The sequence below is a fragment of the Lepisosteus platostomus genome, chromosome 15, assembly GCF_059453375.1.
Source record: "Lepisosteus platostomus isolate fLepPlt1 chromosome 15, fLepPlt1.hap1, whole genome shotgun sequence".
NCBI classification, from domain to species: domain Eukaryota; kingdom Metazoa; phylum Chordata; class Actinopteri; order Semionotiformes; family Lepisosteidae; genus Lepisosteus; species Lepisosteus platostomus.
This window is the reverse complement of record NC_142625.1, coordinates 13,806,594-13,824,919: the sequence shown is the minus strand read 5'-3', so window position 1 is coordinate 13,824,919 and position 18,326 is coordinate 13,806,594. Positions and strand designations below refer to the sequence as shown.

The window sequence follows — 18,326 nt, the reverse complement described above, 5'->3', positions numbered from 1 at the left end:
GATGAATAATTCACTAAATCCTTTCTAGTTTGTTGTGCTGAATTCCATATTACATTTGGTACAAATAAAACTAGCTTGAAAACTCACATAGTGAAAGTTCCATCCATCCATTTCCTAACTTTTTTTTGCAGTTCAGTGTTGAGGGGAAGCCAGAGCCTACCGAGGCAAACAACGGGCTCAAAGCAGGATACACCTTGGACAGGATGCCAGTCCATCACAGGGCACATACACAAACACTCAGACCAGGGCCAATTCTCTCTGAAGCCAATTAACCTACCAGCATGTCTTTGGGAGGTATGGGAGGAAACCTGTATAAACATACAACTCCATGAATTGAACCCCGAGCCCCAGGCAGTGAGGCAGCAATGCAAACTACTGCCCCACTGAAAGATTCACAATAAAAATAAAAACAGAAATAAACAACACTATGAAAATTCAGCTTTTATTCTCTGAAATAATTGTACAAAAACATTTATAGTTAAGGCTACAAAAACAAGGAGTTTAAAGTTTTTCCCCCATATATTGCACAGACTATCCAACAGTTTTATTTGAAAAGGGACGCATGTCCCCATCCTGTTCCCTTGTAAGGCACCTGCCACTCCACATTCCAACAGTGTTCCCGGGCAAGAGAGATTTCAGAACGCCAGGGAATCCAAACGATCAGCATGTCCCTGGGCAAGAGAGATTTCAGAACGCCAGGGAATCCAAACGATCACCATGTCCATGGGCAAGAGAGATTTCAGAACACCAGGGAATCCAAGCGATCAGCATGTCCCTGGGCAAGAGAGATTTCAGAACGCCAGGGAATCCAAACAATCAGCGTGTCCCTGCGCAGGAGTGATTTAAGAACATCAGACAGTCCAGATGATCAGCATGTTCCTCTGGCAGAGGGATTCCAGAGCACCAGGCAGTCCAAACACATTTGGTCAAATTTGATATAAGCTACACTGAACTGTATGCCACAGTAAATGCCCAAATAAGTCATGGACACACGCATTTAAATAGGCAGATATGGCACCTTCAGCACTTACACTTACCTAGCAGCTACATTTGATGTATAATTTTACATTCTACAGAAAGGGAAAAACAAAAAGCTGAAAATCCAGTATTATAGCAGGTAAAACTGAAAACAGGACTGGGGGGGGGGGGGGGGGTAGAGAGAGAATCTAGATCATGGAGCTACATGGAAATAAAACGACTGGAATATCTAAAATTTAATTTGTATGGTCCATTCCTCTCACCCCCACCCTCAAAAAAAAAAGTACATTATATATACACATCTTTACCTGCAAGACGAGCATCACAAAAAAAACTTCCCTTATAAAACTGGAGAGAGGTTTTGATCCCCACTGACAAAAGGTCTTCATACAAGAAAAGCTTTTCCCTTGGGCCTATCTCCCTTCCTACTACCTGAAAGTCTGTGTCTCTGCAGTCACTGGCAATGCCCAGTGACCAAGCGCACCACATTCTCATGGGGCTGGAAGAGCTGGAGCAAATCAGCTGAAAATTTAAACAAACTCATTCGTTTTACTGGTCGCTTCTTCAAGAAGTCCTAAATCGTCAAGATCATTCATTGGTGCCCCTGTGTTACACTGCATCAAGCGTAAGCACATAAAACAAAGTCACACAGACTCTCACACATACAAGTCAGCATCAGGAGAACAGGGGATAAGGGAGCAGCAGCAGAAAACATAGGAACAATAGTTCTGTTTCAATGGAAACTACAGTCACCTGAAGAGGCACGAATACAAGATTCACTCTAAGCAGTGCGAAGGAACTGAGAAAGTAAAGTACAAAAGCCTGGTGTGGTTGATTTTTATGAGTGAGCGTGGTTTTCAACAGTTTGTCACCAGCAACACACTTACATTAAATTCTTACTGTTGAGGGAACTTCACAGTTTTACAGTAGAGGGACAGAGTCCTGTTCTTCTACAAGATAACAAGAGAGACTTGAAGAGGCTTTACTTTTAAACCTGAGCAGACGACCGTCTCAGCAGCCTCTTGGACAAACAGGACAGAGAACACGATCAATCTGCCCACTGTGCAGCAATATGCAGAGGAGATGGTTTCTTAAAAAGGGGCACGTTTGTTGCCAAGGACATTCATGGTGCTAAGATTCAGCTTTAACAGGGAGACAGCAGGACCTATCAAACAGCAGGACCCTTTAGTTTTAATGCAATCCCACACAAGTCCAGTGCTGGTCGTGATCAGGTTAAAACTGGGCTGGTAGCACTAACAAAAACAGAACATCAGCATTTCCCTCAGACTCCAACAGGCCTTATTTGAGCTTCACGGTATCACGATCACAGATTATCTCCTGCCTGTCTTCACATCTTTAGTTTTGAGAAAACGGATATTGGAATAATCCAAGAATAGTTTTAGAACCTCCCCTCAAATTCCCCCCCAAATTAAATACAAATAAAATAAAAAAAAATCTTATCAGAACGACATTTAGTTATATCCATTCTGGGCAAGACTACGAAAGAACATCCAACTGCAGTTTCTCCATTTCATTAGGAAAACATCTACATTCCTTCCTTCAAACCAGAAACTTGCCAGAATCCTTGGAATGCGGTTTTACAGTGTTGAAATCCAGGACATCTTCCGGATACTGCAATAGTTTTTTTTTTAAAAAGCCCTAATAACGTAGTCGGCCCAGAGCACCTGCAGAAAGACTGTCCTCTAGGTCCATCCTCTTGGGCACAGGTTTGCTCGCACCATGTGTAACAAGGGACTCGCAGATGTCCGGACGCCTGGATTGAAAAAAAGAAAGATCTCGAAGATTGCGAAGGCATACTTTGGAAGTACTCGACATGCAGTAGAGGCTGCCCAGCCCGCATCTTCTCTCCCAACAGGATGACGGGTCAGGAGAAGGAATGGATCTCTCCGGGGAGAGAGAAGAACTGAGGCAGGAGCACAGACTCGGCGCTAGTTGACGGCCTCTCTCACGGCCAGCAGGTTGTGCTGGGGGCCCCACAGACAGGGCGCCGAGGCGTGTGGCCCCGGCCTGGCCTGGGCGCCCTCAGCGCTCCACGGGCTCTGCTCCAGCAGCACGCGCCCCCCAGAGGGCAGGGAGCCCCCTTCCGGCCTCCTGACAGCGCCGTCCGGGCCGGAGGAGCGCTGTTGTCTGCCGCTGTTGGCAGCGCTCCTTCCCCCTGCGCTAGCGGCGGCAGTGTCCGGCCCGGCCGTGGGGGGCTGGCTCTGGGGTCTCCCCGGGGCCCCCTCGCCAGTCTGGGCCCTCTGCTGGCTCTCCAGCTCGGCCGCCCGCTGCAGGGCGGCGTCCACCAGCATGCGCAGGTCGCTGAAGTCCTGCGGGCACAGCTCCGGGGGCGTGGGGGGCGGGGTGTTGAACAGCCCCCCCGTGGGGCTGGCGGAATCCGGCCTGGTCGCCGGGGACGAGGGGGCGGGCTCGCCCGTCTTCCCCAGGAGGGGGGCGGGGCTGTAGAAGTCCACCAGCCTCTGCGCCGACGGCCTGTTCAGGAAGCCCGGCGCGGGGGTCAGGCGGCCGGCGCCCGCCAAGATGGCGGCGGCCGTGCTGCCCAGGAGGGCGAGGTCCAGGGCGGGCGCGGGGCGGATGACGGAGGGCCGCAGGGCCGGGAGCGGGGAGGGGCTGCTGTCCGAGGGGCTGGCTCTCCCTGCCCCGCGCACCTCCGGGACTTTGCCCGCGCGGCGGGAGATGGTGAACTGGTTGGGGTCTTTGCCGTCCTTCCTCAGCATGTCGGGCAGGAGCCTCCTGCGAGCGTTGATGAACCAGTTACAGATCTGCGGGAAGGAAAACACAGAGCGGTCAGCAGGAGGAACAAACACGCCTTCGCCTCCCACCTCCTACAAAAGCCGCTTTTGTTTTCTTTTTTTTTTAAAAAAAAAGCTATGGCCAGATTAAAACGTTTTTATTTTTCACAAGGGCCACACCTTCTCAAGTGAAATCTGTATCTCCCCGCCACTGTTCGTAGTTTTCTGAATAGTAAAAGCTCAGTACAGGTGCAATATCATAGCTGAGAAGACTCCGGCCTATCTCCCATCTTTTCAGGAATAAAATTCAACCGAGGAAGATTTAGAAAAGCCTGGTGCAACTGAAAAGCTACAGAAATAAAAAGGAAGGAAAACAGATACGGGGCTTTAATTCCGTTTATCAAGAAAAGCCCAATAGCAGACGGGCGGATTCCTCTAGACTTTCCCTGCCTGGCTGTTCTCCTCCATCAAGTGAGTAAGACTGGCGCCCTCCAGTGGTCACAAAGGCTTCCAACAGCTGGCATTAACAAGGCCCTGGGCCTAAATCACCAAGCTCACAATCTTTCTGACAATTTCAGCCTAAAGGGCACCAGGCACAACCTGAATGCTTTTCAGCTCGGCACCACTTAAGCAGTCTGCGCACCTGTGGATATCCCCACTGTAAAGCTGTACTGGCAGTGAAGTGCACCAGCAGGCACTCTGTACCTGAATAAAGGCTCCTTGCTAATTTTATTAGGTATAGCTTTGTGTGCCCTGCCCCACCTCAGACACCCGTACCATCATTCCTCTCTCCTGTACCATCATTCCCTCTTTCGGGAGGATAAACCCCTCTGGGCTCCCTAACAGCGCAGTCAGAGGCAGCTGCCCGCTCTGAGCTCCTCACACCCAGGCAGGGGCTGAGGTGGAAACAGAGAAAGCACTTGAAGCGCTTCTCTGTTTCCACATCTCCTCAGCTGGGTGGACTGTGGCCACTGGGCACAGGGCCTCACTCAAGGCCTAGGGCTCTACGTTCAGCTCGCAGTCTCCCCTGGAGACGAGGGTCCGAATCCCTCTTCCGATTAATAACTTGTGCTTAAAGTGCCCTCCCTGGGGATGGATAAACTATTTTGAATTGAACTTATAAGAACAGATGGAGCACTTGATTCCAGCCAAAACATCTTATACCAGCAGCTGTATCACCCTGCAGCCCCACTGGAGCTCAGCAGGTGTGAGCCTGGTCAGTACCTGGAGGGGAGACCTCCTGGGAAAAACTAAGGTTGCTGCTGGAAGCAGGATTAGAGGGGCCATTAGGGTGCGCTCTCACTGCGGTCTGTGGGGGTCCTAATGCCCCAATATAGCGACAGGGACACTACACTGTAAAAGGGCGCTGTCCTTCGGATGAGACATTAAACAGAGGTCCTTACTCTCTGGGGTCATTAAAAATCCCAGGGCGTCTCTCGAAAAGAGTAGGGGTGTAACCCAAGTGTCCTGGCCAAATTTCCCATTGGCCCTTACCAATCATGGCCTCCTAATAATCCCCATTTCTGAACTGGCTTCATCACCACTGAGAGCTGGTGTGTGGTGCGAGTACTGGCGTATTATTCAGGTGGGGTTGCACACTGGTGGTGGTGGAGGGATCCCCAATACCTGCAAAGTGATTTGAGTGGAGTGTCCAAAAAGGCACTATATAAGTGTAAGGAATTATTATTCCTGAGCCTGACCGGTCCTCCCGATCCCCTCTCAGACTGGCTCGGCCTGCGGGACTGACTCAGGAGCCAAATTTCCCCATTGGCGTTTACAAATCATGTCCTCCTAATAATCCCCATCTCTGAACTGGCTTCTTCACTCTGCTCTCCTCCCCACTGAGTGTGTGGTGAGTGTACTGGTGCACTATGGCTGCCGTCGCATCATCCAGGTGGCAGTGCTGGAGGGGATCCCCATGACCCGTAATGCGCTTTGAGTGGAGTGTCCAGAAAGGCGCTATATAAGCGTCAGGAATTATCATTATTACCAGGCGCGGGACCAGCTCTGCTCCGAGCCCCCGGCGCGGTCTCACCTGCAGCACGGACAGGCCGGTCTGGCCCGACAGGCTCAGCTTCTCCTGCTCCGAGGGGTAGGCGTTGAAGCGGTGCTCGTACAGCCAGCCGCGCAGCACCCGCACTGCCTCCTTCGGCAGGTTGCCGCGGCGCCGGCGCTTCCCCGGGCCCGCCTGCGCGTCCAGGGGGGACCCGTCGCCGTCCCCGTCGTCCTCGCACGGGTCGCTGTCCGATACCGCCGAGAGGTCGGGCGGAGAGGGGCGCTTGTCCTGGGGGGCTGGAAGACAGCGGGCCGAGGAGTCAAACATTAGAAACCGCGAGACCTGGTGAATGACACGTTGAGGCCTTCTAGTCCTGGCCTGTCCACACTACATTATTATTATTAAATAACCTAGGTAAACTTTTGTTTTTGTACAGCGCCTTTAAACGTGGCTTCTAAAAGTGTCTTACAGAATGACAACAACAAAAAAATACACAAGATATGCACAATGAGAATACACAATGAGGAGACAGTAGATGGGGGTACTGAATACAGTAGGAGCAGAGGGGGAAAGAACAGAACCAGTTCAGTAAAGGCTCTTCTAAAGAAGAAGGGTCTGAGTCTGGATTTGAAGGGGTGTAGAGAAGGTGACTCCTCGATATACTTGGGCGAGAGTCCCAGAGCTTTGGGGGCGCAGCAGGAGAAGGCCCAGTCACCCATGGAGTGTAGACGGGCTTGGGGGACAGATTAGGACCAGAATTAGAAGAGCGAAGGTGGCGAGATGGGGGGTAGGGCAACAGTGGCTCAGACAGGTTCCATTTAACAAAGTATCAGGATCCCCAGTCTGCATCCTACAGAGTTTTCGGGAGTGTGCTCCAATCGCTCAATTAAGCAAATTAAAAGGTTGTGCTTTACCCACTGACTGGAGGCCACCCACCCCATGATCACTGAAGGTCTGGAGCTCTCCAGTTAAGAGTGGGAGCCCCAGATACTGTTCTGTGCTTCACGACGTCCAACGGTTTTCTGGGGCCTACGCACCTGGAGAGCGCAGAGACGCACAAGGTCGTGCGGGCTCCGTGCTGGAGACCGAGAAAGCACGTGAACCGGTTTCTGAGCAGATTCTTCCAGCTCCACACTTCCAACAGAGAGCAGCATCTTAACGGCACTGCTGAACTTGCCAATTAACGGGAGCAACAGTTAATAAACTGCCTTGATGGAGCGAAAGGAGGTAGGTAAACCCGCTTTCAGAAACTGTTAGAAATATAATTAAAAAGGCTGAATGGGGGCTCAGTGTGAGGCAAAGGGAAACTGACCAGGCCCAGCAGCTTTCTGCCCAGTGAAGTGGTTGCTCTATGCGTGTTCACTGTTTGCAGGCCATTTGTAAACAGGCCTGTTGCTGTGTGCATTACCATCGAGCAGCAACGGCCAGTCAAGACGCACAGCACAGCAGGGTCTCCAGTGCTCGTTAGCGCCTCCATTGTTAAAGATGGGGCAAGGCAAACGGCCACCTGATCCAGATCACCGAGGTGTGCAGCAGGCCATCACAGACCAGCAGGAAAGAGCTGACCGGTGAAAAGCACTTAGCATTCAGGAGGGAAAGCCACTTCACTTATCTCGCCTGGGTAACAGCAGCAGCCCCAGGATGAGGCAGATGGAGTGGAGAAGTGAGAAACTGCTTCACTAATCACATGAAGAAGACATTTGAGAGGCCAGATTGGGCCCTGTGACCTGGAGTTTAGCCAGGAGACAGGGGTTATACACTGCCATGGGATCTTTAATGTCAGAACTGAAGGTGGGCACCTCCTACAGGACAGTGTCTGTAGTAACCACCGCGAGACAATTTTCTAGTCCAGGAGGAAGGGTGCCACCTACCGGGCCAGCAACACCAAAACCGTTCTTTAGAAGTCCCCCATGCCGATACCAGCCAGACCTGATGCATTTAGTTTCTGGGAGGACACTAAAGATACAACAAAAGTGTTCAATCGGTACTGGGCAGCTGGTGCGCCTTCAGATACTCTTTACAGCTCAGCTATTAAAGAAAGCAGAATCAGCTAGTAAATGATGGCTAGATTAACTGCTTTAACCAGCTCTTCTTCAGTGGCTACTGCTTCAAAGGATTTTATTCAGTGTGGCAGGACTGGACTGCTCTGGGATACTAGGGGGCAATGTTGCTAAATGCTATACGCCTACAAAGGCATCTTTTATCAACTCAGACTTTAGTTTAATAAGGGCTGTGTAATTATGTGCAAGACCTCCAACCTCTGGTTCTTTGTAAATGACTACAAGTGAATATCAAACAGTTTGGCAGCTCAATCAGCACATCTAATTTTATGGAGAGATTTGATAGTTTATCAACAGTTTATGTATTCAATACGTTGTATGTGCTCAACTCATGTCTTGTCTTTTGGATACTCCTTTTCATACGTACTTATTATTGACAAGAAACGTGTTCCCATGGCGGTATACTGTACCGTCATGGATCTTTCCTCCTCAGCTCGAAGCGAGCCCAAGGCCAGACCCAAAACCCAAGGCGAATGAGCTCCACAAAACCACACGTACCTTTCACAACACACTAAACAGCGCCGCGGTTAATCTACACACCTGGTGACCCAGCCCAGCATGCAGGACCCGCAAAAACAAAAATTCTGTAATAACAGCGATTTTCTCTGGTGGGACATGTTTTTGAATGAAAGGAACGCTTGTTTGCCTCTCATACACTCCACGAACGCGTGAAAAACAAAAAGTTACCACTTTCACCCAAACCCGCTAGTACAAACTGATTTGCAAGCCGTTACTCTGCGTACTCGCACCTCCCCAGAAGACAACTCCGAGTGACACGTTTGAGCCAGCAGTCTTGCGGGTCTGCGCGCACTGAATCGTTTGCTATCCCTTGTGCAAGGGAAGCTGTAACCCCCCTCCTGTAATCTGATCCACAGCGCAGCGGAGAATACGGGAATTCCTCCGGGCAGCCCTGACAAAGGGGACAATGCGCATCCCCCGTCCGCCCGGGGGAGAGCCGAGCACGTCTCGCACGGCGGCGCGCTGCCGTAAATCCCGTGGCCCCGGGGCAGGTATAACCGAGCGGCCACGGCCGATACTGTACCGCCTTGGAAAGGTGCGGGTCTGGGCACTGAAAACGTGTAACAACGGGCGTTACAGCTGGCTGTAGCCCCGTTCAAAACTCGAAACGCTATCATGCCCGAGACACACGTGTGTATTCCCACAGGGGAGAGAAGCTACAAGTTGTGTCGCTCTGAATGGACTCGTCGAAGTCGGCGATAACTTGTGAGGGTAACTTGTGGAAGCGAGCTCCGGTGGACAAGGACGGCCTGTTCTACCTCGGAAACGTTTTTAAAAATAAAAACAGCGTAAGATTCGATACAAGATCCACTGGATTAACAGGGCTGAATCTAAACGGAGCTGAATCAAAGAGGCTGTCGGAATTAGTATCTGGAGCAGCTTACACTTCTGCATTTACGCTGCCATTAATAGTTCGCAGGAATGTTAAAAGTCAAACATTCATCCCCAAATCGCCCCCTTTCCACGCTTTAGACGATGTGAAACGAACCTGGCAGAAGCCTGAACACCGTCTTTGTTTATAGTAAATAGGAAAAAAAGGAAGCTGCGCGGTTTTCTCAAGCTGTCAAAAAAGTTCGGCGGCAGAAACGTGGCTTCGGAAAATAATTCTGGGAGAGCACGTCAAACTGCACATCCTCACAACTGGAGAGGAAAACAAGCTAGATGACCCAACTGCTGCACACAAGTCATAATTTTACAATTAAATCAGGGCTACCCTCGTACTTATGGTCATCGGTAGTTTGCGCCTTAAATTTGAGCAATTACTTAATTACTCGAAAAATACAAATAGAATCGCTTGCGAATCCGCAAGAGAAACAGACCTAAAACTTTAAAAAGACGGAGCCGTTCCAGTCTACCTTTTGTTGGGTGGTCACATTTTCCCATTTATTCAATATATAAACCGGACTACGCCGTCAAATATTCTGGCCCGGACACAGCTCGATGTTATTGTGCTTACGACTTACAAAACCGTGGGGAGGGGGGGGAATCCTGAGCTGAACCCGTGCATTTCAACACAATTCCCCCCAAAAAAATACATTAAAAAAGTACAAAGAGCCCCCTTACACACACGACCCTCCCCTCTCCCTACTGTTCTCCTTGGCTCCGCCAGATGGACACCATGCTTGCTTCCAAACATAACTGTCCCTCCAAATTCAAACCCAAACACACGCTGCATTTACTCGCAACAAAAAGCCGCATTCCTTTTAAAAACAACAGCCGAGCGCACGGCTCGTTTGCGGCTTCGCCACCGTCCGCCTACAACAAGCCCCGCTTCGAAAACGCCACACACACACAAAAAAGAACAAGATCCAGGCCGAAATATGCAACCCACCTCTCTTGAAAGGTTTCATTCTTTGTGATGGAAGAGGGCTCCTTTCGCTCCCAGGCTGCAGTCTTTTTGAAGTTCTTCGCAAAAAGCCCGTGAACCAAGACAAGTCACTGACAAAACGGGAATTTCCAGCGCCTGGCGTCGCATGCGACCGCTTCTGCTTTCTCCCTGGCCGAAACCCCCCACTGAAGAGCGTCCCTGCCTCGTCCGGCTTTTAAATCCAGCTCCTGGAGACGGTCCTGAAAGAAATTAGTCTTGATCAATTGTGTCAGTGTTCCTGTCGCTGTAGCCCGTCTACCTGCAGGCAAACACCAGCTCTGTCCTCGGTTTGCCAATCTGACAGCCCGAGTCGGGAAGGTCCCTCCCCCGGCGCCCGCCGGATCCAATCACGGCCCGAGGAAAGCGGGAGCCCGTCGGAGGTATCATGGAGTGAGTGACAGGCGCAGCACCTCATTCAGAAGTCAAGAAGGCCCAGCAACTTGCTGCGAAACTGTGGCTTGAACTGATTAAGTAACGCAGGGCGAATCTGACTGCTTTGGGGGGAACACCACGCCGCCGTGTTAAAACGGAGCGGGAGCCCGCTTTGTTTCGATTTCGGTTCCCCTCGGCGCTGTCGGCCGTGTGCGCCGGGGAACACGTTGCGAGAGTCAGCTGCGGGCTTCCCCGTCAGGGCACCCCCAAACCCCGTCAGGGCACCCCGTCAGCTGCGCTGCTTGCGACCCGGGCGCCGGTCCCGCGGTCGGGCTGTGCCGATCGAACTTCCTGCACGGCAAAGTGTCGACGAGAAGCAATACAAACTGTTGCAGGGCTGAAGTGAAAAGCGTGTGGTTATATTCGCCACATTATCTTGCCAGCGGGTGCTATAATGCCGATTCCCCATGTCAGCCAGAAAGCTTGGAACAGTAGCTGGTGGTAGAATCACTTGGAAAACAGAAAGAAATAATGAGCAGTGTAATAATACGATAATTTGGGCACCTTTACTGGGAATCGCAAACTGGTTCATTGAGCTTAGTCTGGTCCTTATAACCGAAAAATGTATTAATTTCAGAGGGTTTTTGAGATAAAAAAAGTTGCTACTGTATTATATACAGGAGATATTTTATTATCCAGACCTGCAGATATTCAGTTAATCATTGTTCAAAATAGCTACTATGCTCTGTAAGCCCAGTAGGAATAAAAACACCAGATAAATATCAGGGCTGGTTTATGCTTGAATCTACAAATAAGTAATCCTTTATAAAATACATTAAAGAAGATACAAGAGTAAAAAAAAAAATCTTGATCTTCAGTGAATGACATCACAGGCCTAATCTGATTTAGATTTCCTTCAAATGAATGTTACTGTCTAGAGTATTGTACACTTACAAAACACTTAACTTGCTAAAATTAATGACCACACATCAAGTTTCAGGGTCTTATTCAAGTCTTGCTGGTAAATGTTAGAATCTACAACAGGCCTCATCTGATTTATATGTGTTCCTTCATAAGTACAGTTACAAGACACATTGCTTTAAACTAGTGGCCACACAGAGTCTTATTTAAGTCCTGGTCACTCTGGTGGCCAGTGGGATAGTGTAACTGTTCAAAATATGTGCTATGAAACATGAGTAGGAATAAAACCAGATGTATAAGTGCATGTGTATGCTGAAATCTACAAGTAAGTAATGTTTTATAAAAAAAATACAAAAGTGTCGAAAGAATGTTTAGTCTTGAACTGCAGCGAATGACAATACAGGCCTCATCTGTTTAGAAGTGCCGGGGCTGAAATGTGAAGAGATTTGACATCGTATGCAGAGTCGTTCACACCTATAGCTGGACTGATGCTCGTCTGCTTTCAAACGCAAAGCGCTCTGTCTGCACTCGTCCGAGCTGCTGATTGTCCATCTGAAGGGGGGAAGGGTGAATACCGTGAGCTCTCTACCTGACACAGGGCCCAGTCCTGCCACTGGCCAAGACGTGTGACATATACCAGTTTACTAGCTTTGACATCAAGTCCCAGCTTCTCTTTCACTCTGATGGCCTGTGGAATAGGGCAACTGTCCCTTGAACTGGATCTAACAGCTTCACATATGTTCTGTGTGTTCTGATCTGCAGAGAAAAGTGCAAAACAAGCAAAAACATGTTGATTCCTCAACAAATGAGTCATTTCTGATTTAAAATAATGTGTAAATTGGAGTAGTTTCCCTTCACACGAGGACATCGCTGTTATCTAATCAGATGAAAGCAGAGTGACAGAGTTTAGTCCTGTCCCAAGAATATTTCATCTTCAACTTCAGTGGATGATGTTGCAGGCCTCATCTGATCTACATATTTTCCTTCACAAGTACAGTTACAAAACACTCACCTGCTTCGAACTAGTGGCCACACAGAGATCAGACATATCAAGTCTCAAAGTCTTATTTAAGTCCTGGTCACTGTGGTGGCCAGTGGGATAGTGTAACTGTTTAAAATATGTGCTATGAAACACAAGTAGGAATAAAACCAGATGTAAAAGTGCATGTGTATGCTGAAATCTACAAATAAGTAATGTTTTATAAAAAAAATACAAAAGTGTCAAAAGAATGTTTAGTCTTGAACTGCAGCGAATGACAAAACAGGCCTCATCTGTTTAGAAGTGCCGGGGCTGAAATGTGAAGAGATTTGACATCGTATGCAGTCGTTCACACCTATAGCTGGACTGATGCTCCTCTGCTTTCAAACGCAAAGCGCTCTGTCTGCACTCGTCCGAGCTGCTGATTGTCCATCTGAAGGGGGGAAGGGTGAATACCGTGAGCTCTCTACCTGACACAGGGCCCAGTCCTGCCACTGGCCAAGACGTGTGACATATACCATTTTACTAGCTTTGACATCAAGTCTCAGCTTCTCTTTCACTCTGATGGCCTGTGGAGTAGGGCAACTGTCCCTTGAACTGGATTTAACAGCTTCGCATATGTTCTGTGTGTTCGGATCTGCAGGGAAAAGTGCAAAACAAGCAAAAACATGTTGTTTCCTCAACAAATGAGTCATTTCTGATTTAAAATAATGTGTAAATTGGAGTAGTTTCCCTTCACACGAGGACATCGCTGTTATCTAATCAGATGAAAGAAGAGTGACAGAGTTTAATGCTGTCCGTAAACCAGTTTGGTTCTGAACAGAGAAGATGACAAGGGGGGGTTAGGTGAATTTAGGACTGAAACAATAGTCATTTATTTATGCTAAGGATTTAGTGTGGAAGCTGCCTGGCCAAACTCTTTAGGCCTCCTTGGATCAATAAGCTACAAGCCGCTAAGTGAGTTAGACTCAAAATGGCCGCCTCTCCTTTGTAGGCTTTCTTGCCTTCTTACATTCTAACAACGGCACACCCTGGGCTCCAGCTGACAGCCGCTGACAGCCAGGTGAAACCAAGAGACCAGGATCGTGATGTGTGAGCTGGAACACCGGGAGGGGTCAGTACAGGGAGCTAGTGTTTTTCTAAACAGACAGAAGACATCACAGAGGAGCTGGCTTTTGTCGTCGTTACTGGGGTGCAACGTAATTTGGCAACTACAGGTTTCGGACTGCAGATCAGGCCACACAGCCCGGGTTTTTATGATCGACACCTCTTCATCACATATGACCTCGAAGAGATCCTTCTTTCCATGTGAAAGAGTTCCCTGAAGACTTACCGTCCAGGCCTGTAAGCAGGGAAGGCACATTAAACCATTCCCAGCAGCCTTTATTGTGTTATTACAATCAGGTCAAAACACAAGAGCTAGTCATTCAAGTACTACTATTAGTAGTAGTAGTATCAGTTGTAGTGACACAGGCAATATGTAGCAAGGATAATAGCCCTGATCTGTAGTGGTTATCCTTTAAAACTACCTCGCAGCTCCCGTTCTGTGCAGGATAGGACATTCCAGGTCTCTTATGATCAGCAAGGTCTGCTTTGGAGAACATGAATGTAATTTTCTCATACACCCTACTCAGATATTCAGACAGCTGCTTATAAAAAAAAAGCACAACTGAAGGCACAGTCGTTTATTTCACAAAGTTTTATTGAATTCAACTTCTCTTTGTTGTATTCACTTTTTAAGAATTTGCCATCGTAGCTGTATAAATAATGTTTTTGACAGACACCTAGGAATTTTCAAAGCTGAAAGTCAGGAAGCACAGGGATTCACGCTTCCTATTGCAATTCCTGAAATCCCCCCTCACCCCCCACCCCCCACACAAAACACCACTGCTCCCTGGCAACACAGATTGCAGTTTCACACCTGGGTTGACCTCCCAGCCAAGCAAAACACATTGGAGGCTCTTACAAATGCTTCCAAGGAAAAGATCAAATTATCTAAATGAGATTGTTGATCAAAAGGTTTAGCTCATTTATCTCCTTTTGTTTCAGCCTCAGTTACTAGCCATGCTAATTACATCACCAGGAAAGACTTCTGGGGCTCACTGCCAGAATGTCCACACAGTGCGTAAACTGGTGTTACACAGAGGTAACACACTGAGGAGAGACACTGATTCCCCCACGTCATTGTCACTGCCTGGCTTCTCTCTCTCTTGCTGTTTCGTGGACCTGTTCCGCTAATCACAGGACCCAGAAGTACAACCTTCATTCCTCTGCCTTCCTGAGGCTACGGCAGCTATTCAGAAAGAGCAAAGTGATGGAGCTTGAGCTATAAAGGAAAGAGAGGCTTAAACCTCTACCCACTCATTATTGTGGAGAGGGATCCCATTGCTATGTGCCAGCATAAGGACACAAACCCTAATGTCCAGGCAAAATTGTGTTCTGGCCTTCATAAAGGTCCTCCTTCATGCAACAGGTGAAGCGATTCTTCACCTCCCATCCTGACCTGCGGTGCAGTGACAGCTAGTGGCACATGGAGGACGAAGCAGGTTCATCATCATCAATATCAGTGGGTTGAAGGAATATGAAGGAAGTAACCCTGATGTCAGAATGCTTTCTGAAGCAGTATCACAAGCCAGAAGGTGACATCATTAAACGTCACAGTCTGACACAGTCAGAGAGGGTAGAAGAATTAGCGCAGCAAAGCCAAGCGTCATTTGTATTGAATGCCCACCCATCCACTTATTCCTGATAGGGGTCATAGCAACCTGGAGCTTATCCCAGAAGCGCAGGGTGCAGGGCAAGACTGCACTAGTCCATAGCAAGGGGCCTACAAGCCCTCAGGGACACTTTAGTGCCACTGATTTCCAGGGAAAGATCATGCAGACTCCTCACAGAAGGTACCCAGTACAGGCCAGATTCAAAGACACGAGAAAAAAAACCCTGGGAGGAACTTGCTGACCTCTGCACCACTCTGCTATCCCTAATTTTTAAATGCTTTACAATCTTAAAACTAGTTATTGCATTTGATTTCATATCATGCTTTTACTCTGTTTTTATTACATCTTGTGCTGCTTTTAAACGTACAGCTGTTTTCATAACACAGCCCTGAATGCTGGTTTTGGTCCCGTTATTCTTAAAGCAGTAGAACGACATGAGAAAAACTCCAAAAATATTTCAGGAATGTTATTCAGTTACAGTTCAGAAAAAAAGTGGTGTTGATAGGAAACAGAGGTTGAGCAGAAGCTGGCCTGGCATCTTTAAAGTCCACTAATTTCTATGATGTTACAAGTATTCGTTATTCCGTTTGAAAGAAAAGGTCAAAATTCGTTGTTCAGTTTTAAAGAAAAGGTCAAAAGCGCCACGAGCTGATCAGGCCACTGCGTCGCCAGAGCTCTCTTGTCAACAGAAAAATGGGTTGACCCCTTGGTTCACTGGACTCGCTAGTCTGTGACGTCTATTCGTGAACACCCCAGCTCTGACACGGGTGCATTAGACAAATTAATCCAGCAGCCGCAGACAGGCCAGACTCCTCAAGTCATTTCTAATAATGCCTAGTGCCTGTGCCTAGGTCTCCCATTTAAGTTTACAGACCAGAGGCCTGGCAAATCAATGTAGTCACCCAAATTGAATAAGGATGGTACAGTGTTGTGAAAAAATGTGTCAATGTGTACAGTCCTGCTGTGCTGATTAAATGACCTGCCCCCCACCTTTGTCTACTGTAACTCTGCTTTAAATGCTCCACAAAAGCATGTGATTCACCTTGTTTAATGAAGTTGAGGAATTAATAATAGCAGAGGCCTGGCAGAGAGAAGTGTGCTCCCCAAGACCTCCCTGTACATGTAGTTCAAGTAGGGAGCTGGGTCAGCATGCGTAGGCTGCAATGGAACAAGTAAGGTTTATTCCGTGCTAAAAAGAGAAGAAAGGAAACATTTTGAAAGGAAAGGAAACAGAGGTTTCGGCTGTGGAGCCTTCTTCAGGTGTGGGGGAGAGGGGTTCTCTCGTGCCTCGTCTGCTGCTGGTTTTCCTCTCTCCCCCACACCTGAAGATAGCTCGTTGTGTTTCCTTTCTTCTCTCTTCAGCACGGAATAAACCTTTACTTGTTCCTTTGCAGTCCCTGTACACGTTTCTTTTCTTTGCCCTTGATGGGCTGGGCGGCTTTCTCCGAGATGTACCTGAAAGAGTTTTTTCAAACAGTTGTGCCTTGTTTTTGTGATGGAGACTGACTATTGTCATGTAAAAAAGGGGGTCTGGAGGATGAGTTGCAGGGGGTGTTTAGCAGAGAGCAGCGCTCAGAAAGCCACAGTTTCAGCCCTTGATGGTTTCTTTTCAGACTGGTGGCGTGTGTGTGTGTGGTCGAGAGTCGCACCACAATGCCGCAAAATGGTGACAGAAGCACTGAATCACACTGACGATCCCGTTCACGGCCTAGCTGGGCGGCACCCTCTCCGCGAGGAAAGAATTTAAAATGATAGGACAGCAGAACAATTTCCGATAATGAATAATCATCCAAAACGTTTTCCCTCTTCTCTACATTTTCTAGGTCGTGTAAGAGTGCCTTTTTTGTACAATTAAAGAGGAACGGCAACGCTATTTTTATATTTTGGAGAAAGGACTAGTATTGATGAGTGCATTTCAAATGTATACAGTAGTAACTTGTAAAACTTCCCGTTTACAACACAAAATAGAAGAAACTTCCAGGTATGCATAGTGTAATATTCTGCGGCCCAGAACCAGACAAGAAAGTGATGCAGCCCTATTACATTATAAACAAGCCAGCTTGTGAATATATCACTTTAAATCCGATAGAATACTACTCGTTTACTCTGCATGAAGATCACGTTGGAACATTTCTGAGGCGAAATGTCTGCTGCACAACCTGTACGTATTCGCTCGTGCAGCACGTTACACTCGTTATTACAGTGACTAGTTAGCAGGAAGGGCCACAACATGTTGCAGAGCGAGTGAACTCTCGAGTTTTGTGTTTAATTCAACATTGGTGTGTTTCCCCCCCCCATACTGTCAATGAATTTATTTTTTGTTACTGAGATTTAATAACTGGTGTGAGAGACTGCAGTTCCCCGTTAAATCGTTTGGAGAAATCCACAACAAAGTCGGTTTTGCTGGCTGCCTGCAGGCTCTGCTCCAGTGAGGAGGATGTCTCCGCACTGAAGCCATTACCGGCTGTGAACTACCAAACATCCAGGATATCTACTCAGCTAGATGTCTGAAGAAGGCCAGGTCTATTCTCAAGGACCCCAGTCATCCCAGTCACAAACTGTTTTCCCTCCTACCGTCCGGTACCAAGCATTTGGTCCAAGTCAGACAGACTATGGAACAGCTTCTACCTCCAGGCAATAAGACTGCTAAATAGCCAACCTGTAGCTCCTTAGCAAATCACCTGTAATGACTACATGGACACACAATTCTCACTATATTCAGCATAACTGCACTACTTGTATATATTGCACACACCATGGAAACATAGCAGCCCTACTCGTATTGAGTTTTATTCAATTTCTATTACATCTATTATTATGTAACCTTATTTTCATAACCTAAATTTTGTGATTTTTGTGAGCTCGCAGAAAAGACATTTCATTGCCAGCAACTACTGCTGCACGCTGTATGCTTGTGCATTTGATAAATAAACTTTGATTTGATCTCAACAAATCAACTCTGAAAGCAGAGCCGGACTTATGGCACAGCAGTGCAGACTGAGGCTGGCAGGCTGGCATTCAGCGCTGACTTTGGCCAGCCCAGAGAGAGCGCTGGAAAACTGGATCAGCCAGGAGTCAAGTGACAGCGGAGATCTGCTCTGCAGGCTTTAGGCTGCGAAGAGGAAGTCTGCCCGCAATATTGAGAAAAGCCCTGTTCTTGAATA

At 48.0% G+C, this 18,326-nt stretch overlaps 1 protein-coding gene across 1 annotated transcript; it reads right to left on the bottom strand.

Moving 5' to 3' along the window:
- Nucleotides 1-332: 332 nt before the first annotated feature.
- Nucleotides 333-10,616, bottom strand: tgif2 (TGFB-induced factor homeobox 2). Its single transcript, XM_088608361.1, has 3 exons — nucleotides 10,138-10,616; nucleotides 5,767-6,023; nucleotides 333-3,761 (listed from the first exon to the last, which is right to left on the bottom strand). The coding sequence occupies exons 1-3, from the start codon at nucleotides 10,154-10,156 to the stop codon at nucleotides 2,928-2,930; spliced, it is 1,110 nt and encodes a 369-aa protein (XP_088464487.1). The 5' UTR covers nucleotides 10,157-10,616; the 3' UTR covers nucleotides 333-2,927.
- Nucleotides 10,617-18,326: the final 7,710 nt, after the last annotated feature.

Excerpts from the sequence above, each read along its gene's own strand:
- tgif2 (XM_088608361.1), bottom strand. Across the intron at positions 3,762-5,766 it reads CCGGCCTGTCCGTGCTGCAG|ATCTGTAACTGGTTCATCAA; the intron begins GTGAGACCGCGC and ends TCCTTCCCGCAG.